Source organism: Mytilus galloprovincialis, chromosome 6 (assembly GCF_965363235.1).
Source record: "Mytilus galloprovincialis chromosome 6, xbMytGall1.hap1.1, whole genome shotgun sequence".
NCBI lineage: Eukaryota > Metazoa > Mollusca > Bivalvia > Mytilida > Mytilidae > Mytilus > Mytilus galloprovincialis.
In genome coordinates this window covers 15,758,023-15,783,896 of record NC_134843.1, presented here as the reverse complement: position 1 = coordinate 15,783,896, position 25,874 = coordinate 15,758,023, and the positions used below count along the sequence as shown (strand labels likewise).

At 33.0% G+C, this 25,874-nt stretch overlaps 1 protein-coding gene across 1 annotated transcript; it reads left to right on the top strand.

Moving 5' to 3' along the window:
• Nucleotides 1-450: 450 nt before the first annotated feature.
• On the top strand, nt 451-25,874 carry LOC143079049 (high-affinity choline transporter 1-like). The gene is made up of 9 exons (XM_076254186.1): nt 451-748; nt 3,223-3,330; nt 11,144-11,299; nt 15,821-15,969; nt 16,289-16,414; nt 17,670-17,823; nt 21,063-21,170; nt 24,906-25,012; nt 25,320-25,874. Exons 1-9 carry the CDS (start codon nt 574-576, stop codon nt 25,797-25,799), a joined length of 1,563 nt encoding a protein of 520 aa, XP_076110301.1. The 5' UTR covers nt 451-573; the 3' UTR covers nt 25,800-25,874.

The window sequence follows — 25,874 nt, the reverse complement described above, 5'->3', positions numbered from 1 at the left end:
AAGAAAATCCTTAGTTTTTCGAAAAATTCAAAGTTTTGTAAACGGGAAATATATAAAAATGACCATATAATTGATATTCATGTCAACACCGAAGTGTTGACTACTGGGCTGGTGATACCCTCGGGGACGAAACGTCCACCAGCAGTGGCATCGACCCAGTGGTGTAAATAGTTATCAAAAGTACCAGGATTATAATTTAATACGCCAGACGCGCGTTTCGTCTACATAAGACTCATCAGTAAAACTACTTCATGTAGGACTTTATTGTAATTGATTTATCTTCACTTATTTGTCAACTTAAAGATTTCTAAAAAAAAATATCAATGAATTACTTTGGTTAATTTTAGTTTTTCTAACTTAATCCTGTTGAATTTCAGTGCACCAATTCAAACATTCAAATTTCCGTCCGCGAAAACATCACTCCAATATTGGTCTATAAATATATGTCAGCCTTCTACAAATTATTACCTTTTACCTGAGTTTTGTAAAGGTAAAATAGTGATATAACGTAATGTGAATTACACCATAGATTGTGTAAAGTTTTTCTGGAGAGAACTGACAACTTTTTCCGCCATGGCAATAAATGTTGTTGGACTAGTTGTGCTGTTGTTGTTTTACATTGTGATTCTAGTTGTTGGTGTTGTTGCCGCACGTCGTAAGAATATGTCCACCAAAGTAACAGCAATGGAATCGTCCATTGTGGCAGGCAGAGACCTAAATACTGTTGTTGGAATTTTTACTATAACAGGTAAATATTATCATTACACCGGACACAATATATGGGGCTATATTGTAATTACCTAATTCGTTTGTCTGTCCGTCGTTGGTTAGTCCAACGAACATTTTTTTCTATTTTATTCTCGTAATGTCCAACTAGTATGACCTCATATTAAGTGAGCATCTTGACAGTGATGAGTTGTAACAGATATCTACTTTCTGTAGAATATCGATTTGCATGTTACAAAAGTCGAGTTGCACATACAAGCAGGAGTTTAACTAGCTATAAAACCATGTTATATCATACCAATTTTCATTGAATACCGTTGTTTTCCACTCTTTTCACTCAATCCGTTGGTGAATAACTTTGGATTTTGTCAGTTTGTACGTACTTCCCTATTTAGAATTTACCTTGGAGTTTAGTATTTTTATATTTTTATGTTCCTTTGGAACGTCAAACTGTGACATATATGGAAAAGATGCATTTTTCGACTGATTTTTATCATTTAAACTGCTTTAAGTTTTTAACGAGTTCATGGAACCCTCTTTTCAGAATGACATTCGGTTTGATTACATATGAAGATTATTTATACCAATTTTCATAAAAAAAATCAATAATGCAATTTTTTCAATTTGATAAACATACAGCAAAAATGAAGTTTTTTTCTACATTCATGAACATTTGATAAATTTTAGTTATTTTTTAACAAACCATATCATGAATTTATACGATACTTATATAAAAGAGAAGTTATAAATAATTTAACAAAAAACAGCTTGTGTTTTTAAAAAAAAAAGTTATGCATTTCTGTCGAAAAGACAATATACGTCCACAATCCGAATTTTGAGCAAATATCTGAAATTTCGACCTCATTTAACTCAAAAAGTAGCACATGTCACCGTACTTATCTATCTCAAATTCATGTTTTTGGTTTTGATGTTATATTTGTTATTCTCATAGGATTTTGTCTAATGCTTAGTCCGTTTCTGTTTTTGTGTGTGTTACATTTTAATGTTTTGTCGTTTTTCTCCTCTTATATTTAATGCGTTTCCCTCAGTTTTAGTTTGTTACCCCGATTTTGTTTTTTGTCCATGGATTTATAAGTTTTGAACAGCGGTATACTATTGTTGCCTTTATTTACATGAAGGTATATTTTTTATTACATATTTGATTCAAGCTGTCAGAAAAAGCCTATTTGGAAATTTTCATCAAAATTTAATTATGGGATCAAACTTGTATCGTATGCCCTTAATAACGTGAAATAGAATTTTCTTTTATTTGTCTTTATGAATATTACTTTTACTATTAAGTCTGTTTTTGGTGATATCCATTTGACGTGTCTCTGTACTGAAACATCCCGCCATTGTGTTATTGTTCTATGTTAAATTTTTTGTATTCGTGTTCTTTCGATTTTGCTAATATCATTTTCTATAAGTCTTTTGTGTTTCTTTGTTACATGACGTGGCTCTGTACAAATACATACCGTCATTGTGTTATTGCACCATATTAATTTTTTTGTATTTTGTGTTTTTATTTGCTAGTGTGCTTTACCTATATGTCTTTTTGTGTTTCTTTGATACATATTCATTTGTTTTCATAGTGAAACAGATTATTACACAATGCTGTATCCCTATTTTTGACATTTTTACCTATTACGTCTGTTTGTTGGTCAGACATCGTTGTCAATATAATGGAATTTGATGGGACTGTCATACAAGTGAGAAATTTAGCTAGCTATAAAACCAGGTTTAATCCATCATTTTCTATTTAAAAAAATGCCTGTACCGAGTCAGGATTATGACAGTTGTTATCCCTTCGTTTAATATGTTTTAAATTTTGATTTTGCCATTTTCTAGGGAACTTTCCGTTTTGAGTTCATAATTTTGGGGATTTTACACTTTTTTCACACTCAGTCAATATGTCATTACCGGGAATATGACATAATAAGTAAAATAAAGACCAGACGGCACTATAATTGTATCTATAAAAAATTGAAAACAACACGTTTAAGAATTGCGTGCGTCCGACGCGCTCTTATAAACTGCTAAACCAAAGGTCAAAATAGTAAATTTGAGTCAATTCTGCGAACGATTCACGGAAATCATCGTCATTTAATAAACAATGATGAAATATCTGAGTTTATAACATCACTGAATATGACTCATTTGGTTGGAACTAGTCATCGGCAACACAAAATATACCACAAGTGGAGTTGGAACTGCCTACCATTCTTAGACGCCCAAGTTTCTTCATTGCGTTTGTGTGGCTCAGTTTTTACTTTTGTGTGTAGTGTTTTTAGTAGATTGTTCTTTTCTGTATCGACTTTCTGTTTTGACTATGTTTATTTTCTGTTTCCTTTGGCTAATTATTTTTAGATCGTCCGATGGTATCTTTTTATACGACTCTGCACCGTCCCTGGTCATGTGTAATATTGAAAAAAGTAAACTATCATCGATCAAAACAAGATTTAAAATATGTTTTATTGTTTTCTTTTCATTTAATAGCTACAACAGTGGGTGGAGGTTATATAAATGGAACAGCAGAATCCATAGCTACCAGTGGTCTTGTATGGACTTTAGCACCATTTGGTATATTTATTGGACTCATTTTAGGTAGTATATTTATTTTTGTTTAACAACATCTTTAACAGAATGAAAAATGTTGCGATGTTTTGTGGCACAGATGTTCCATAACGTTCAACAATATCATGATGGCGTCCGTAACATTTCGATAAAGTACTTAAAAGAGGGACGAAAGATACCAAAGGGACAGTCAAACTCATAAATCTAAAACAAACTGACAACTCCATGGCTAAAAATGAAAAAGACAAACAGAAAAACAATAGTACACACGACACAACATAGAAAACTAAAGAATAAACAACACGAACCCCACCAAAAACTAGGGGTGATCTCAGGTGCTCCGGAAGGGTAAGCAGATCCTGCTCCACATGTGGCACCCGTCGTGTTGCTTATGTGATTAAGCTATACCTTTTGGAACCGTTGATGCAATAGTTCCGTTGAAAGCAATGCAATTCTATTAAGGAACTAATGGTAGGAAACAAAGTCATACAGTATCAATTGGCAATAAAAACTTGCTGGTGTGATTTGAATGATGGTACAAGATATGGAAAAGTTTGTAATTGAAATCTATTTTGTAGTAAAGTTTATTTGGCAACCTGTTCTCATCTGACTTCCTCAATATCAATTTCTAAATAGAGGTCAAATTATGAAGAGACCTAGCTGTATCTGTTGGTTTTTTTTATCCATTTTAAGTTAAACAGAATAATTTGTTTAAAAATAATCAACAAAGTGTAAAATATTGTGTGTAAGGAAATCGTCTAAATATCGGAAAATGACTCGAATTTCAACAAAGAGATATATAATCAAAATATGAAGTATAAAATTGAGAATGGAAATGGGGAATGTGTCAAAGAGACAACAACCCGACCAAATAAAAAACAACAGCAGAGGGTCACCAACAGGTCTTCAATGTAGCGAAGGAGGCGTCCTTCAGCTGGCCCCTAAACAAATATATACTAGTCCAGTGATAATGAACGCCATACTAATTTCCAAATTGTACACAAGAAACTAAAATTAAAATAATACAAGACTAACAAAGGCCAGAGGCTCCTGACTTGGGACAGGCGCAAAAATGCGGCGGGGTTAAACATGTTTGTGAGATCTCAACCCTCCCCCTATACCTCTAACCAATGTAGAAAAGTAAGCGCATAACAATACGCACATTAAAATTCAGTTCAAGAGAAGTCCGAGTCTGATGTCAGAAGATGTAACCAAAGAAAATAAACAAAATGACAATAATACATAAATAACGACAGACTACTAGCAGTTAACTGACATGCCAGCTCCAGACTTCAATTAAACTGACTGAAAGATTATGATTTCATCATATGAACATCAGGCACAATCCTTCCCGTTAGGGGTTTAGTATCATACCATCATAACATATATGAGAAGAACATAACCCGTGTCATGCCAACAACTGTTTTTAGAATAAATGTGTTTAGTTCCGATGCAAAGACCTTATCAGTGACTCAATATCAACGCCAAAATATGCAATCTTTAATGACTTGACAACAGTATCGTAATTTTATCCCTTCTTAATAAGTCTATTCAAAGGTTTTGTAAGTTTCTGAGGTGAATACTGACACCTTTGTGCTTTATAAAGAATATTTCCATAAAAAATTGGATGTGAAATACCTGAACGTATTAGAAGTCTGTATGTTGAGCTATATTTACGAATGATGTCTTTATACCGATGATAAAATTTAGTAAATGTTTTGACTAGTTTGTGATATCGAAAACCCTGGTGTAATAATTTTTCAGTAATACATAAATTTCTCTCGTTAAAATCTAAAACATTGTTACATACACGAGCGAATCGTACAAGTTGAGATATATAAACACCGTAAGATGGTGACAAGGGAACGTCACCATCTAAAAACGGATAATTAACGATAGGAAATGAAAAATCATCCCTTTTATCATAAATTTTAGTATTCAGCTGTCCATTAGTGATATAGTCTTTCAATATCTGTGGTATCGTGTATTTCAAAATTATTGGGATAGATGCGGTCAACAAAGTAACACAACTCTGAATAGTTCAGTAAACGAATATTATTTACTAGAACACACCCGTGATATCGCGGGTCGGTGACTGAATTAAGGTATATAACTATGCGTAAGCCTTATTTTAGTATTGGTATTGTCATCTGATAAAGTCGCACAGTTTTCTCTGCTTTCAAAATCTTTCTGTTTGAACCCGTCGACCTTGAACTTATCAATCATTGGTATTATTAATTATTTGGAAAACAAAAGGGTCTGGACAGGAATATTTGTTAACCAACAGCATTGTCCTATATGAGTTATAAATAAAATTTAATTCTTTGATTCACTGTTTTACGTCATTCCGGCGAACAAATTGAAAACTGTACCTATACGCCTTATTTTAATCCAGATTTTTAGTATTCGTATTGTCAACTTAGAAATTCATACTGATTAAAATACTACAATCGAGAACAATGTGACAATGATTGAATTTAGTAGTGTCAACCCTGTGATTATGACCCGTGTATATAGCAAAACCGTTTGGTGGTGCGCCTGTCAGATGCGGAACGTACATATAAGCTGATAGGTAACAAATAAATATACTATTGGTATCGGTATCGGATTCGACCCGGAACTTGTTTATTATTGGCAATATTAATTATGAAGAAAACAAAAGGGTCTGGAGTGGTGTAATTTTTAATCAACACCATTGTTCTATATTAGCTATATATAAAGTTGAATTCTTTGATTTGTCGTTTTTACCCCATGACGGCTGACATTGGACCTCGTTATTTTCACTGGGGTAAAGCTGATGACCGTAACTGCATTCACGGTCATCCCAAGATGTCGGATGAAAAATTAGGTCAGTTTCAGTATTGTCTGTTAAAGTGTTTCTATATCATTTTCTTTACAAATCATACATTGAAACGATGTAAATTTATAAAAGAATCACTCGGAAATCACTAATTACTTCCGAGAAATGTGCATGAAACGGGAAATTCGATTTGAAAAAATCGCCAAGATGACCGTAAATCACAATCGAGATGACCGTAACAGAATCAGCGATTCATAACAAGGCTGACCGTAACTGCTTTTAAGATGACCGTAATTTGTAAATGATGACCGTAACTTTTAAAGGATGACCCTCAATTCTAAGAAATATCCGTTTTTATATAACTATCTTTTTGTATCAAATGATTAATCGTGTTGGTATACACATATTAATATGAGAGTTTTATCCTATAGGTAGAAGATAATAAGACGTGCTTCAAATGCAAAGATTACCATATGTATCTTTTTTACAGTTTAATTTTTAAAATGAATTTGCCAAAAAGACATGCAAATGAACAAGAAGGGAAAACATGCTACAAAAGCGCAATAAAATGACACCTTACAAGCATAATGAAAAAAATGCGGTGCACAGCCTTCAACTGCTCGACAAAAGATTTTTTTTTTGTTTCTGGGATTCCTTTTAATGACATATAATAAATACACATTTTTAAAAATGCCAAAAAATTGCATGTACACCCATTGATATTATATCGTCTTTCATTTTGTCGTGCAAATAAAATAACAGAAATATTTTGAAAATATCATTCGAATAAACTAGTGAAGGTGAGCTCCAGCAAAGTAGATCCTTAAAATCGTATTTTACGAAAAGCGTATCACAAGGCGGAACTTTGTCAATTTGTATATATACAGAAATGTTATTCATACAGTCAGGATTCTATTTCTTCAAAATTATCTCCCCATTACGCCAGTTCATGCTCACAATCGTAGAAATAGAAGCCATTGTAGGGATGACGCTCTGCCAATTTTGCTCTTGAAAACTGATAAATTTATCCACATAGCACCATTACGATCGATCGTTATATGTCAGTTATATTTTAAAAGACAAATGTATCTACTAGCTAATGAGCATTAGTTAATGATCTTGTCTGCATTGATTCAACTTAAAAATATTGTCTGTTCGGATGTCAGATGGAATTTTTGAAAATTCTTAAGCATTTAAAAAAAATCTAATTAAATATTTCGTGGAAGGGCAGACTAAACATTTCAGTGGTTGAAGATTATAAACCCTAGTTATCACACACAAGAAAATCATATTTTTTCGAAGATATCCATTTTCATCATCTAAATTAAAAGACTGTCGTCAAGTACTTTTAGAAAAAATAGCTATTCGAACACACCTACTCTGCTTTTGTGATTCATTAGTAGGTATCTCACTTTACCCATATATTTCATCTTTTCGTACTCTCATTTTTTGTCGAGCCTGCAACTTTTGTTGCAGAAAGCTCGACATAGGGATAGTGATCCGGCGGCGGCGGCGGCTACGGCGGCGGCGGCTACGGCGGCGGCGTTAGCTCACTTCTTAAAAGCTTTATATTTTAGAAGGTAGAAGACCTGGATACTTCATACTTCGTATATAGATGCTTCATGTTACGAAGTTTCCGTCAGTCACATGTTCAATGTCCTTGACCTCATTTTCATGGTTCAGTGACCACTTGAAAAAAAAGTTCAAATTTTTTGTAATGTTGAATTCTCTCTTATTATAAGTAATAGGATAACTATATTTGATATGTGCGTACCTTGCAAGGTCCTCATGTCTGTCAGACAGTTTTCACTTGACCTCGACCTCATTTCATGGATCAGTGAACAAGGTTAAGTTTTGGTGGTCAAGTCCATATCTCAGATACTATAAGCAATAGGGCTAGTATATTCGGTGTATGGAAGGACTGTAAGGTGTACATGCCCAACTGGCAGGTGTCATCTGACCTTGACCTCATTTTCATGGTTCAGTGGTTATAGTTAAATTTTTGTGTTTTGGTCTGTTTTTCTCATACTATATGCAATAGGTCTACTATATTTGTTGTATGGAATGATTGTAAGGTGTACATATCTAGCGGGCAGATGTCATGTGACCCTGACCTCATTTTCATGGTTCAGTGGTCAAAGTTAAGTTTTTGAGTTTTGGTCTTTTTATCTAATACTATATGCCATAGGTCAACTATATTTGGTGTATGGAAATATTTTATGATCTTTATGTCAGTCCTGCAGGTTTTATTTGACCCTGACCTCATTTTCACGGTTCATTGCACAGTGTTAAGTTTTTGTGTTTTGGTCTATTTTTCTTAAACTATAAGTAATGGGTCAACTATATATGTTGTATAGAAGCATTGTTAGCTGAACATGTCTGCCTGGCATGTTTCATCTGACCTTGACCTCATTTTCAAGGTTCATTGGTCTTTGTTTAGTTATCTTGGTTAATGTTAAGTTTATGTGACAGTTGTAATAAAGCTTAGCTTTACACCTAGGACTATCAACATAATATCAATGATTAGTATAGAAGGCGAGACATTTCAGCGTGTGCACTCTTGTTTACGTTATAAAGTCAACCTGTAGCTTTGATATATAATAATGATAGAATCTGAAGCGAGATGCTATATAAAATACTCTTGCTTTGTACGTTTTAAAGACAAAATATACACCCCAAACATGCCCTAACATGAAAAGGTGCACTCGATTTTTCTCTTTTCGATACAATCGTTACCTGTTTTGGGGAATTTTTTCTTGATTCACATAATGGAAGGGCAGACACGAAAATTTCTGAACTAAAGAATGGTGTGTTCTCCGTCCGTGATAAAAAAAAATTCGGAGGTTATGCATTTTCTACATCCAACTTATAGATACTTTATATAAAACAGAAGATGTGGTATTATTGCCAATGAGACAAATATCCAGAAAAGACCAAAATGACACAAACATTAACAACTATAGGTAACCGTAAGGCCTTCAAGAATGAGCAAAGCCCATACCGCATAGTCAGCTATAAAAGGCCCCGATAAGAACCATGTCGTCGACTTGATATCTTATTGTTTTGCATTACTATGTAATAGATACATTGAAAACTTATGCAAATGGTGTTTTTAAAATAAGAAAATTATCGTTTTATTTGTTTCTATTAACTTTTTAAAATTTTGTTACTATATCAAACATTACAGTTAACATCTATCGCTTTCACGATAAACACAGAGCTTCGATTCTTTTGTTCTATTTCAAAAGTGTTTCCGCCTGCATATATCAAGACAAATTAAGATTTTAATCTGCTTCCTCTGGAACCATACACATGGGCTCGATTACCAAATATTCGTATGTATTATTAATGTTTTTAATGCTCCATTTATTGGCATTATGTTTTTCTGGTCTGTGCGTACGTTCGTCCGTTCGTCCAGCTTCAAGTTAAATAAAATTGAAACTTAGTACACTTTTTCCCTATGGTATGTTCTTTTTTAATTCTAATGCCAAATTACAGTTTTATCCCATTTTCATAGTCCACTAAACATAGAAAATGATAGTGTAGATGAGGCATCCGTGTACTAGGGTCACATTCATGTTTCTACAAATTTTCGCCGTATCGCTGTCAATTTGTGTTAAAATTTTAACGTCGATATCAATAAATATTTCATTGTTTACGAGAAATATGCAATTTACTATCATTGTTATAAATCCTAAATATGGCCAATTATATTATAGTTTAAAAAAAGAAATTTATGAAACATATTTATATCCGCTAACCGAGCCCCTATTGAGATCGACAAACTCAACAAAAAAGCTTTGAACACAATACGGATATTTCTTAGAATTGATGGTCATCCTATAAAAGTTACGGTCGTCCTATATAAATTACAACTTCAGTCTTTACAAATTACGGTCATTCTTTACAAGTTACGGTCATCTTTTTACCAATCACGGTCATCCTTGTTTTATGTTACGGTCATCTTGAAAATATTTTGATTATGATTTACGGTCATCTTGGCGATTTTTTCAAATCGAATTTCCCGTTTCATGCACATTTCTCGGAAGTAATTAGTGATTTCCGAGTGATTCTTTTATAAATTTACATCGTTTCAATGTATGATTTGTAAAGAAAATGATATAGAAACACTTTAACAGACAATACTGAAACTGACCTAATTTTTCATCCGACATCTTGGGATGACCGTGAATGCAGTTACGTTCATCATCTTTACCCCAGTGATTTTAGTATTATAGATATAACAGATTGCAAATGAATATTAGATTTCTTTGATTTTTTTCTTGTGGAGCCATGCATGAACTCTTCCTAAAACCAAGTTTTCATTGCTAAAACATATTTGCTAATACTATAGGAATAGATTTCGTAGAGCATTTGGCAAACCAAGCAATCTACCTTTCTTTTTTCGCTTTTAATCCATTTTCTGGAATCATCTTCAACTGAAACTGTTATTATTATTTTATATTTATGTTTCAAGTTTATTGATTTTGTTTCAAGAACTGTTGGCCTTCTGGTGTCGTTGGACATTTACTCCCGACTGCCTGCAGTCGTTTTTTGTAACTGTCATCTGAAAGGTTGTCTATTGGAGAATTTCAATCTTATAATGCACCCTTTTCCTGCTGTTTAAATATATAAAAAAAAAATGTGCCGAACAGCTTTTGAACATCTACGAACAAGTACGTCAGACACATGTCCGTGCGGGATTACATATTGTTCTGAATTTGATTAATGAAACATTATATTCAATTTGCCTTTGACTTCTTTTCTTCATTGGACGTCTATCAAATAATCATCTTAATCAATTAAAAACCATTTCTTCTTTAGAAAGTATTCTTATTATGCAAATAGTTTTGTAAATAAGAGGCAACAGTAGTTGGATACTCTAGATGGTTGCACTTATAATACCTCAAATCTAGCGTATGCCCTATTTGGGAGAACTTGCGATATCGATCTAGATCATACATTTTGTATATCTTTGTTTTTAGTTTCTGTTTCATTTAAGTTATTTCATATCTTTATTATTCGTATAGTACTTTTCAATAGGTGGTTTGTTGTTTGCCAAGAAAATGAGGGACCATAATTACCTGACCATGTTGGACCCTTGTCAAGAGGTATATGGTAATACTTTGGTGTTTATGGTGTACCTTGCATCCTTATGTGGAGATGTTTTTTGGACTGCATCCATTTTATCAGCGTTAGGTAAGGTAGTTTAAGAACTATTTCACTAATGATACAGACACATCAGAAATTGATTTATGACTATTATGACAGTTTATGAATCTTTTACTGATTTAGTTGTTCACTTAGCTAGAATTATTATAAGGCACCATGATCTTTGTTAAATGCATATTAAAGAAAATAAGGAGACATGCTAATAAATGCTACGATCCCTCCTTTGTAACTGTCATAGAGCTATAAAACCAGGTAAATTCATCATTTCCTATATAAACAAATGCCTTAGCATGTCAGGAATATGATTAATGTTTTCCATTCGTTTGATGTATTTTGAACTTTTGAATTTACCATTTAATAAGAGACGTTCCTATTTGAATTTTTTTTGGGGTTTGGTTGTTGTGTAATTTAACTTTTTGGACGAGTATAGATATATTTCTATTCTATTCTATTTTCCACTTTTCAAACTATAACAAGGACATCTACCTTTCGACTGATTATATACCAGAAGACTCATTGCACTTTGTTTTAACTGTTATACATGTTCCACATGCTTCTTTTTTATGAAAAAGTTTCATTTTATATGTGAATGTTATCTCTATCAATACGAGAGGGAAAAATTTAATGATGACATTGTTAATATTGTACCATGTTTTGGTAATTTAGTTAATTTTGATAAATTTATATATTTAATGAACTGTTTGGAAACTGATGTTCTCAGCAGATTTCTTATAAACATATCCAATTTATTTTGATTAGAAATTCTTCAGTGGGAATAACTGCATAATATTGAAGTGGGTGTTTTGTCTACAACTGTTTGTTATAAGTGTCACAATTGTTGTCTCTTTATGTTTTATTTTTGTTTTGTTTTTCTATGTTTTTTATGTATTGTATTTATGTATGATCCTTTTGTACTGGATTTTATACTGAATAAAATTAGTGAGCTAGTTAGTTAGTTACTAAAAGAACAAGAACAAACTTTCAATCAAAAGTCAATTGTTCATGAACAATTGAAAGGTCTTTCCTTTTCCCTTTTATTGATAGTCTTGTTAGTTAAAAAAATAATATTGTTGCTAAGGACTTTTTATGTTCATAACAAGTGGTTGTTAAGGACAAAAATCATTCCAAAGGATAAAAATATTACTTCAAGTATTATGAATGTGATATGCACTATTCATAGTCTTTAAAGTTAAAAAAATAAGTGATTGCTAAGGACTTATATGTCGTTGCTAGGGACAAAAATGTCATTTCCAGTATTAAAAAAAATACATATTTATATTATTCATAGCCTTCTAAGTTCAAAAATATAAGGTTGGTAAGGTGTTTTATGTCGTTGCTAGGGACCTTGAACTCTGACCTTGACCTAACTTAATAGATCTTATTATGCTGAACATTTTTGCAATTCAAAGTGTCTTTCTATCTCTAACCTCTTTTGAGTTATAAGCAAAAAACCATCACCCGAAAAACAGTTTTGGTGCCCTAGGTCCATGATAGTTGGTCCAATAATTTTGGACTCGCATAACAAATGTTTATCTCGACAAGATACACATTTTCTCCGTTACATTTTATCAGCCATCTTTTACGGTTATTGAGTAAATTCGATAACAAGCTTAGGTCAAAATCTAGGTCATGACCTTGACCTTTGACCTTAGGTCAATTTTCATGGTCACGTGAATTGATGATCATTGGTGAAGATCCTAGGTGGCTACAACTTACGGTTTTTGAGTTTGAGTGGCCAACCGACATTTGTTAATTTTCAAAGGTGCATAACCCTACCAATTAGTGGTTAAATCTTCTCGATCCAATGTAACGAAGAACCAGGGTCTGCTCCTGAACAAATTCCACCCTTCGTTTTTTTAGTGGAAGAAGACGTCAAGTCTTCTGAAGACTTAAGGGGCTGACCATTGGCATTGAGTCTCCGTATGCCGCATTCATTTCGTGTATTACAATTTCAAAACAACTTAGATTCCTGACACCGATTTTTACACATGATTAGGCATCTGAATCATTTAATTTGTAAATTATGATTGTAAAACAATCACTATCGTAAATATGACCCTTTTATTTATGTAAATTATTAGATTTCATCTCATCCACATGAACGTTATTTGTTTACTTGTAACAGGATGTTTTAACTGTAGATATTTGTATTACGCATGCGTGAATTTGGTATCGGGACAACTCGCCCTGTTTACAAGTTCGCCCTTGAAGTTACGAATTTGCAATCCTGCAGACAAGAAGATTTTGTTTTTATATAAATAAAAAGGATATATAAAGTGTTGTCTTTATTCATGGTATTCCTTTGTCATGTGAATTAGATGCCCTTCGTAACATACATGTGAACCTCCCGTTTAGGAGAAAAAACTCCCGTGTATGAAATTTTTCAGACGCCATATTTGATCATTTCTTACTACTGTACGGGTGTAATTGACACCTGTGTTAAATTTTACCTGAACATCAAAGAAGATGTATAATTATATGGCTTCACTTGACAGCTTGGGTGTCAAACATACTGGTAATCAACGATGTTTACCTCCGGCTAACTGCCGTTGTGTTATCAAAACGATGTGTATTGGGAATATTGAAATACTTTTTTGTTACTTCCCTTTGTTTTATCCTGTTTTCAGTTATTTTGCTTTTAAAAATGTAAATTGTAAAAAGACTATAAATGATTAATATTTTAATCAAATAATCATAAAAGGATGTTGATTAAATGAATTTAAATGATTTTGGACAAATAAAAAAATTAAAATTTATAAATTATTTTAGCAATCTAGACCTCCTTTCAAGGATTAAATTGAAGTTTATATCATAATTTTGTTTACAATAGAATGTATTTTAATTAATTTACGATGTTGCAAATATACATGTGGAGCTTATTTCTTTCTTATTTGTCTATACATTTACAAATGATAAGGAGATGAAGACATGAACAAAAATATATACAGATAAGATATATAAATATAATGATTCATTTGCTAGCAGTGAACAATCATTTGTCAAAAACAAAACAAAACAAAACAAGAAACAGATTCTTCTTATCATTTTATTTTATTCAAATAGAGAGGCAATAATGGAACTATAAACATTACAATTTGATGGAAATTTGAAGAAAAAACACAATTTCTACATCATTTGGTTACATTTATGACAAAATTTATGTCGATAAAAAAACATGATGTTTTGACCATTCAGTACTTAACCCTTTCCTCCATAATGACGCTTTTTGACGCCACCCCCTTTACTCCATAATGACGCCTTTTGACGCCTGTGTAGTACCTCAGTTGAAACACTTTGACTACAAAGTGTCTGCAGTAGACTCAATAAAATTTGTATCCAATATGAAAAGGAATATCATAGGAATATTCTACTTAAATTTATTTAATGAAATATTTGTTTTTTGCAATGCATTTTAATACTTTAAAGCCTATTTTCAGCTTTTTATTGAAAAATTCTATTTTGTGTTCATTTTTTACAGTGGGTTGTGATGATCTTCCAGTTAGGTTACCCTCATTTGGAGTGTTGTTCCCAACCTGTTAAAGGTCCATCTTTGTGCATAATTCAAAATTGGAAATTTCAACAAGCATCTAATATTCTTAATCTGGAAAATAAACCCTGGTCTGCTAGCTTCATATATATTTTTTCTACCGATTTAATATATAACTAGAATCATGCAAACAGACTTAAGGAAAAGGCATGTAAGTTCATCATACAAATATGACACTTTTTCTAGACAATCCAGATCTTGCAAAATACGTCGCTAAAAATTGTAACCTTTAAAATTGTTGTGCAGTAAAAACCCATATGGGAACTTTCAATAGTTGGCAGGTATGTAACAAGTCTTACTATTTTTATGCTCCATTTATGGGCAATATGTTTCTAGTCTGTCCGTCCGTCCTGCTTCTGGTTATAAAGTTTATGGTCGAGGTAGTTTTTGATGAAGTTGAAATCCAATCAACTTGAAACTTAGTACACATGTGCTCCTCTTGATATGATCTTCTTAATTACTGCCAAATTAAAGATTTTACCTAATTTTCATAGTCAACTGAACATAGAAAATGATTGTACGGATGGGAAATCCATGTACTTATGACCTTTTCTTCTTTGAAGAAAAACGATAATGGAACAAAGCAGCCTGGATAAGTGGGGCTGCTTTTATGGTAATTCAAGTTACCTTTTATTCACCTTCTTCCACTTCAGAGCTATCAGCTCTTTGATTCTACCTATTATGGTTATGGAGTTAGAATGATAACAAGGTTTTCGGTGTTAGGGGAGATAACCGCTATAAAGGAAATGTTACGGGGTTGTGCCATAACCACAAGATAGCTTTTGGTCAACCGATACTAGATACCTAATATCATTTTAACATGTCGGGTACTTTTTTTGGGAAAAGTCGTTAAAGTTTGGCGGAAAGAATAATAATAATAATCAGAAGAAATACAGTAAGGTCTTTCTTTATAGAAAAAGGAAAGACCTTAGTTAGCTTACGATAGATTAATCACATTTGAATTATGACTTTTTCAAATAGTATTGTCTTTGCAATTTTAGGGACAAGCTTAAGTGTGATTGTCAATATTCCTCTGACTGTTGCTATAGTCACATCTTCAGCAGTAACTATAATTTACACCATGATTGGTCAGATGATTTCTGTAGCGTATACCGATATAGTGCAACTACTATTTATTACATTTGGATTGGTAAGAACATTTTCAGCAACTTAATTAATTATGTCCTATCTTCAACATTCTTAAACCATTTGAACAGACTCTGCATGCTTTGAAAATACGTAGGAACAACCCATTATGTGTTATCTTTGCTATTTATTATTCATATTATATATAACGTGAAGGTTTTCAGTCCCATAGTGTAATAAATATCCAATAAATGTAAACATTGTTTAAACATAATATATATGTGCGAAATTCTTTTGAAAAGTATTTGCAATTGCAAGATTTCGTATACATTAATAACAGGAATGATCTGATAAAATTATGTATATCAAAATTTCCGTTTAAGGTTCTCAGTTTGCCATTTATACTGACCAATGAGAATGTTGGAGACATAAGCAAATCTGCTGATACCTGGGTTGGAACTTTTGATATTTCATTTGCTGGTCAGTGGTGGGATCTCTTTGTTGCCATGGTAAGATTAAATACTAGAAGCATTTTACATAGAGTTCTTGAATGCAAAAAAATATGTATCCATTAAAAAGCTTATTGATATTCGCAATATTTATTGTCTTATGTCAATAGTTAGTTTATCATTGGTTAAAACTTTTCACTTCTGTGCTGACATGAATTATCATTGATATGGTCATATTTATAAATTAACTGTTTACAAAACCTTTAATTTTTTGAAAAACTAACTAAGGCTTTTCTATTTCAGGAATAGATTACCTTAGCTGTATTTGGCAAAACTTTTAAGAATTTTGGTCCACAATGCTCTTCAACTTCGTACTTTATTAGGCCTTTAAAACTTTTTCGGATTCGGGCGTCACTGATGAGTCTTTTGTAGACGAAACGCGCGTCTGACGTAAATACTAAATTCAACCCTGGTATCTATGATGAGTTTATTTAGTAGTGTTAAAGTCATGTTTTATTACTCTCCAATAATGCTAACAAGTACTGGTCAATGCTTAAAAGTAAGCAGTATGTTGATTTTCAAAAGTAATCTTCTTCCAGCATTTTTTACCAAGATCAAAATTTACGCGTACTAGCATCATTAAGTCATGCTAAATTACTGAAATCTTCACAATTTTAGCATTTTAGTTAAATTTTAGACGGTGTCCGTCTAAAATGAAAGTGGCCGCATTCGTGTTCATTCATAATATGAAAATATAAGTTGTGTTTGATGATAATACATAATATATATAAAGGTTAAGGATGAACACGGATGCGGCCACTTTCATTTTTGACAAAAACCATCTGAAAAGTGACGTTTTTTGGCATATTTGGTAGATGTTGCATATTTAAGCTTGAGCGTTTTTAATGACGAAGTCAGTTAAAATCGTTCACATAAACTAATCGAATCAATTGAAATATAAAAAGTGTCCCAACACTTTCGTTAGATGAACCTGTAATTTGAGGCCAAAATCGGCCTTTACCGGACCTACTCCTTTTCATAAGACAAAGACATCAACACTTATGCAAATGAGAAAATACTGGCCCATAAGGATATTCCATGTAAAGTAATAGATACCGTATGTAAAGTTTTTATTCATCTTCACTGAATATATAAATGAAACTGTATGGGGGAAAAATCGAAATGATGTCTTTATCAGTAAGGCAGCATCAAAACAGTTAAGATAACACCCATCACGGTCTCACCTGATTACAGATGGGTCGCCCTTGTTAGCTGTGACGATGAACTTTCTCAAAATCTAGTATATTTTTTGTAGACACTGGGAACAATTCCATGGCAGTCATACTTCCAGAGAGTACTATCAGTGAGGTCAGGAAGGCAGGCCCAGATCTTGTCTGTGGTTGGAGCTAGCAGTGCAGTTATTCTTGTGATTCCATCTGTGATTATAGGAGCTGTGGCTACAAATGCAGGTAGTATATCTCTAGAATTTGAGAATTAAATTCTAACAACATACCAGTTATATTTGTTATTCTCATCGGATTTTGTCAAATCTATTAAATACTATCGTTTGTAGTTGTAAATCTTATTTTTTTCTGTTGTTTTCGTGTGTTATGGTAAATATCATTAATCACTCAGTTCATTTATTAGATTTTAGTTTGTGTCAACTAAGTTTATACGATATATTTGGTTTACAGTTTGGTTCAGAAGAAACACCGACAAAGCTAGATAATACAATCAGTTATCTAATTACTACCACAATTTGATATTATTGTAATTTTCATTGTTATTAATAAATGTTATATCAATATTACAAATCTAATCTTGAATTCGATCCTAGATCCATCCTATTTTGGGGAATTTTCAAATGTGACGTCACTTTGTGCGTTGATAGCTTTGGCTAACTCGGCTGTGAATTTTTATGAGCTGGTTTAGGACTTAGTAGTCACCACTTCAGTTTTTATCATGTATATCTATTATAAAGTCATTTTATAACAATTTACTGTTTACAAAAGTAAGAATTATTCTAAATAATAAGGATGTTCTTATCCAAGGCGGAAACCCCAAGCCGTATTAGGCACAACTTTTTTGAACTGTTGGTCCTCAGGTAGCAATACACAGTTAGGAAAAAAACTTAAAATTGACACTCAAAATTTTTAAACACCCTCTTTCCTTTCCTTTCTAACAAATAAGGCTTAATATTTGTGTTATGCATGTACATATTCATAGAAAGAGAATCTTCTATAGATTTGATTTCTAATGGTCATAATGGTGAAGTATAATCACTTTTGGATGTAACCATGGCAACAATCTGCATTTCTTTGATACAAAATATTGCAAAAAAAGGGGGGGGGGGTTGAACATGTCACAAAGTCTCCAAAATTTTGTCCAAAGGAAAGTTTCAATCAATTACAGTGGTACCTTTCCTGAAACCATAGGTTTATATCTATCAAGAGGTCCAAAACAATCATATGAATTTCTGCTCGTTTTTTCATAAAATTGAATTGAAAAGATCGAGCGGAAAATCTTTGTCGATAAACACTACAATAATTTATGGGCCTATGGGCGGTACAGATAAGATAATACGGACTGTCAAACAGATAAATGGCATATAGAACATGCTAAAACAATCTAAATCTTCATATAAACCCACTAAGAAGGCTATATTATTCTTCAATCATCTAAAAATCAATGTTATCGTGCAAAAACTTTCATATTTAAAAAATTCACTATGGTCATAATGCGAAACTAAACTTCTAACTGTGTATTGCTACCTCAGTGCTCTTCAACTTTGTACTTGTTTTGGCTTTCGAACTTTTTTCATCTAAGCGTCACTGGTTAGTCTTGTGTGGATGAAATACGCGTATTAAATTATTCGTATGTTTCTCTGTCCTATATGTTCTCCCATTTATTTGTACTGCAGTCCTGTCATGTAATGTTGTCATTTTAATGTTATATTTAACATTGCCATAAAAGCGGGAGGTTTTGGCATGCCACAAAACCAGGTTCAACCCACCATTTTTTAGCTCACCTGGCCCGAAGGGCCAAGTGAGCTTTTCTCATCACTTGGCGTCCGTCGTCCGTCGTCGTTAACTTTTACAAAAATCTTCTCCTCTGAAACTACTAGGCCAAATCAAACCAAACTTGGCCACAATCATCATTGGGGTATCTAGTTTAAAAAATGTGTGGCGTGACCCGGTCAACCAACCAAGATGGCCGCCACGGCTAAAAATAGAACATAGGGGTAAAATGCAGTTTTTGGCTTATGACTCAAAAACCAAAGCATTTAGAGCAAATCTGACATGGGGGTAAAAATGTTTATCAGGTCAAGATCTATCTGCCCTGAAATTTTCAGATGAATCGGTCAATCGGTTGTTGGGTTGCTGCCCCTGAATTGGTAATTTTGAAGAAATTTTGCTGTTTTTGGTTATTATCTTGAATATTATTATAGTTAGAGATAAACTGTAAACAGCAATAATGTTCAGCAAAGTAAGATCTACAAATAAGTCAACATGACCAAAATGGTCAGTTGACCCGTTTAGGAGTTATTGCCCTTTATAGTCAATTTTTAACCATTTTTCGTTAATTAAAGTAATCTTTTACAAAAATCTTCTCCTCTGAAACTACTTGGCCAAATTAATCCAAACTTGGCCACAATCATCTTTGGGGTATCTAGTTTAAAAAATGTGTGGCGTGACCTGGTCAACCAACCAAGATGGCCGCCACCGCTAAAAATAGAACATAGGGGTAAAATGCAGTTTTTGGCTTATAACTCAAAAACCAAAGCATTTTGAGGAAATCTGACAGGGGATAAAAATGTTTATCAGGTCAAGAACTATCTGCCCTGAAATTTTCAGATGAATCGGTCAATCGGTTGTTGGGTTGCTGCCCCTGAATTGGTAATTTTGAAGAAATTTTGCTGTTTTTGGTTATTATCTTGAATATTATTATAGTTAGAGATAAACTGTAAACAGCAATAATGTTCAGCAAAGTAAGATCTACAAATAAGTCAACATGACCGAAATGGTCAATTGACCCCTTAAGGAGTTATTGCCCTTTATAGTCAATTTTTAACAATTTTCATTAATTTGGTAAATTTATGTAAATTTTTACCAAATATAGTTCTCTGTTACTAATGGGCAAAGTTCATGATAGATATAATTGTAAGAAGCAAAATCGTTCAGTAAAGTAAGAACTTCAAACACATCACCATCACCAAAATACAATTTTGTCATGAATCCATTTGTGTCCTTTGTTTAATATGCACATAGACCAAGGTGAGCGACACAGGCTCTTTAGAGCCTCTAGTTTTTTTTATTAAAATGTCCTGTACCAAGTCAGGAAAATGGCCATTGTTATATTATAATTCGTTTCTGTGTGTGTAACAATTAATGTTGTGTTTCTGTTGTGTCGTAGTTCTCCTCTTATATTTGATGTTTCCCTCAGTTTTAGTTTGTAACCCGAATTTTTTTTTTTTCAATCGATATATGAATTTGGAACAGCGGTATATACTGTTGCCTTTATTAAACCAAACTCTTGTTAGTGAAATACGCACATAACACAAAACAAAACAAGAAAAGCATTAAGGTGTAGCATAAAATAAACTTTGACGAGTTTCCTGACTTTAAATGAATATGAGGCAGTGTTACACAATATTTTAAAATGTAATTCCAACCTATTTCAATCTCTATCAGTAAAAATCTATTTAAAGATTGGAATAAAACAAGTCTTGGACAGTCACCTATGGATCTGAACCAGGGCAGTATGGTACTTCCCCTAGTTTTACAGAATTTTACACCAAATGTTGTAGCAGTGATTGGTATGTATTAATTACAGAAACCACTTACATTTATGTTTTGGGATTATAAATATGTATAGAACTCAAAGGAATACAAACCTTCAAACGTTTAGGGCAACAGTTGGCACTTATTATGTGACGTAGAAAGCGAACATAAACTAACACTAAAACGTAAATGCACGAAAAAGGTGAACTTTATGGAAAATTCAAAACGGGAAGTCCCTAATCAAATGGTTAAATCAAAAACTCAAACACACCAAACGAATGGGTAACAACTGTAATATGACGAAATATGACGAAAATGGTTAGTTAATCCTGTTTTTATAGCTAGCTAAACCTCTAACTTGTATGAGAGTCGCATAAAATTCCACTATATTGACAACGATGTGTGAACAAAATAAACAGACATAATAGGCAAATATGTCAAAATAAGGGTACAACAGTCAACATCGTGTTATGTTCTTAACCACTATAAAAACAAACATATGTGAAAAAGAGGCACAAAAGGCATATAATAAAAGCTTATTAAAAAAAAATGAAAGACACGAATATAATAGCGCAATAACACAATGGCGGGATGTATAAGTACAGAGCCACATCATGTTTCAAAGAAACACAAAAAGACATTTAGACAAATCACTTTGGCTAAAATGAAAGACAAGAATACAAAATTTTACCATAGAACAATAAAACAATGACGAGATGTATAAGTACAGAGCCACATTAAATAGATATCATCCAAAACAGACTAAACGGTAAAGGAATATTCGTAAAGACAAATAAAAGAAAACAATAGCACGTTATTAAAGTGATACAATACGTCAGTATCAAGAATCTATACTTCAAGACCATCGAGTATTATTTGAGAAGTTGATACAAAATATTTATCAACATGGTCTTGGTACCTTCCGATGAATTTTAAAAAGAAAAAAGGATGATTAGTTCGTTGGCAAACCCCTGGTTAATGTTTATATGTTTTCATGTTTATATGGTTTTTTTTACACTACATACGCTTAAATTTTAAACAATGGTGTCATTTTAATGTTATATTTCACAGGGCCATAAAAGAGGGAGAATTGGCATGCCACAAAACCAGGTTCAACCCACCATTTTTTCCTTTAAAAATGTCCTGTACCAAGTCAGGAATATGGCCATTGTTATATTATAGTTCGTTTCTGTGTGTGTTACATTTAAACGTTGTGTTTCCGTTGTGTCGTTTGTTTTCTCTTATTTTTTAGTGTAAATTCACATTACTATAAAACGTGTCACGGTACTTATCTATCCCAAATTCATGTACTTGGTTTTGATGTTATATTTGTTATTCTCATAGGATTTTGTCTAATGCTTAGTCCGTTTCTGTGTGTGTTACATTTTAATGTTGTGTCGTTGTTCTCCTTTTACATTTAATGCGTTTCCCTCAGTTATAGTTTGTTACTCCGAGTTTGTTTTTTGTCCATGGATTTATGAGTTTTGAACAGCGGTATACTACTGTTGCCTTTATTCATCAACATGCTGTGCACACACTGGAATGTTGTACACAGTCTATGTATGGGGCTCCAAGCTCTTGTATACCGAATAAGTTGGGAAATGCATTTCTCCATCCCACAAATTTTAACCATTTGATACTATAGGCAAGATTCATACTTTATTTTTTATACTTTTGTATTTTTTCCAAAAAGAAAGAATCCACTGTCGGAAAAGATTAACCGCTTCTTTTGTGGTGATCTCATCTCTTTTTAGCTCACCTGGCCCAAAGGGCCAAGTGAGCTTTTCTCATCACTTGGCGTCCGGCGTCCGTCGTCGTCCGTCGTCGTCGTCCGTCGTCGTCCTGCGTCCGGCGTTAACTTTTACAAAAATCTTCTCCTCTGAAACTACTAGGCCAAATTTAACCAAACTTGGCCACAATCATCATTGGGGTATCTAGTTTAAAAATTGTGTCCGGTGACCCCGCCAACTAACCAAGATGGCCGCCATGGCTATAAATAGAACATAGGGGTAAAATGCAGTTTTTGGCTTATAACTCAAAAACCAAAGCATTTAGGGCAAATCTGACAGGGGTAATATTGTTAATCAGGTAAAGATCTATCTGCCCTGAAATTTTCAGATGAATCTGACATTCCGTTGTTAGGTTGCTGCCCCTGAATTGGTAATTTTAAGGAAATTTTGTTGTTTTTGGTTATTATCTTGAATATTATTTTAGATAGAGATAAACTGTATAAAGCAATAATGTTCAGCAAAGTAAGATCTACAAATAAGTCAACATGACCAAAGTGATCAGTTGACCACTTTAGGAGTTATTGCCCTTTATAGTCAATTTTTAACCATTTTTCGTAAATCTTAGTAATCTTTTAGAAAAATCTTCTCCTCTGAAACTGCTGGGCCAAATTATTTGAAACTTGGCCACAATCATCATTGGAGTATCTAGTTTAAAAATTGTGTCCGGTGACCCCGCCAACTAACCAAGATGACTGCCATGGCTATAAATAGAACATAGGGGTAAAATGCAGTTTTTGGCTTATAACTCAAAAACCAAAGCATTTAGAGCAAATCTGACATGGGTAATACTGTTAATCAGGCTAAGATCTATCTGCCCTGAAATTTTCAGATGAATTGGACAACCTGTTTTTGGGTTGCGGCCCCTGAATTGGTAATTTTAAGGAAATTTTGCTGTTTTTGGTTATATTATTGAATATTATTATAGATATAGGTAAACTGTAAACAGCAATAATGTTCAGCAAGGTCAGATTTACAAATAAGTCAACATGACCAAAATGGTCAGTTGACCTCTTTAGGAGTTATTGCCCTTTAAAGTCAATTTTTAACCATTTTTCGTAAATTTTATATATCTTTTACTAAAATCTTCTTCTCTGAAACTGCTGTGCCAAATTGATCCAAACTTGGCCACAATCATCTTTGGGGTTTCTTGTTTAAAAAATGTGTCCGGTGACCTGGCCATCAAACCAAGATGGCCGTCAGGGCTAAAAATAGAACATAGGGGTAAAATGCAGTTTTTGGCTTATAACTCAAAAACCAAATAATTTAGAGAAAATCTGACATGAAGTAAAATTGTAGATCAGGTCAAGATCTATCTGCCCTGAAATTTTCAGATGAATTGGACAACCTGTTTTTGGGTTGCGGCCCCTGAATTGGTAATTTTAAGGAAATTTTGCTGTTTTTGGTTATTATATTGAATATTATTATAGATATAGGTAAACTGTAAACAGTAATAATGTTCAGCAAAGTAAGATCTACAAATAAGTCAACATGAACGAAATGGTCAATTGACCCCTGTAGGAGTTATCGACCTTTGTAGTCATTTTTCAATCTGCTTCCTTTGTTTAATATTCACATAGACCAAGGTGAGCGACACAGGCTCTTTAGAGCCTCTAGTTATATAACTACATAGTTCACAACCTTAAAAAAAAAAGTGAATAAGAATTGCTTGACAAAACAATATGGTAGTACTGCCAATGCACAATGAGACACCTTTCCTCCAGATTCCAAATAACGTGGAAGTAAGCAACTATAAGTCAACGTTCGTCTTTCAACAAGGCCATACCGAATCAGTCAGGGCATAAGAAAATGCGAAACACTTTAAATAAGGATACCATCTGTCCGATATATGCTAAGATAATAAATGAAAAGGAAATACGACAAACAAACACAGTGATTTTAATACGTGGGTTATAAAGCATATGTGGAGTCTGTGAAAAAATCGTTTACCAGGTTTCAACTAATTACCAAATTATTTAACAGGTCTAGGAGCAATTTCTGCTGCAGTAATGTCATCTATGGACAGTTCCATTTTAGGATCAAGTTCAATGTTTACATACAATATTTATGCTCAACTGTTTAGAACCAAGGTAGGATATTCACCATGATTTTTTTTATATGTTTATACGCTTAATTTTTAAACAATGGTTTATTGCAGATGTAAAAATAAAATATGTTTTATAGTTTGCTTCGAAGCCATTCTAGGTTGCAACAGAAAAAGGACCCGAACATTGATATTGAAAATAATTTTGGGAAATTGAAATGTTTTAGACTTGCATAACAAAATAAGGATTGATGTAAATTTAGGTGTTACATAATATTTCAGTTGCTGTCAATTAACAATTGAAAATTAATATGATATAATTTTTAACCTATTTGGTTTTGTTTGCTCCTCAGGCATCTGACAGTGAGTTACTGTGGATACAGAGGTTAGCCATTTTATTTGTTGGATCCTTGGCAACAGTCATATCTATATTTGTTCCAATTGTGTACGGATTATTTATCTTAGCAGCCGACATTGTTTTTGTGATTGTACTGCCCCAGTTATTATGTGCTGTACATTTTAAATGGACGAACAGTTATGGTGCTATTGTAGGATACCTCGTGAGTGTGACATTGCGGATCGGTGCAGGAGAACCTACCATCAACTTGCCAGCATTTATTTTTTATCCTGACTATGATGTCGAAACTGGACAAAACTTTCCATTTCGAACATTTGCCTTTGTAACTTCTGTACTGTGTATTGTTATAGTTTCCATAGTTACAAGATATTCACAGAAAATTGAGAAGTCTAAGACTAAATATAATGTGTCGAAAGCCAGTGGATCAAAGAGTAATAAACATATCTTAAAATTACAAACATTGAACGGACAATGACACTGAATAAGAATCTTATATATATATATATGTTAGATTTTGATATTAATTGTTGTACATATTAATCATCAATTG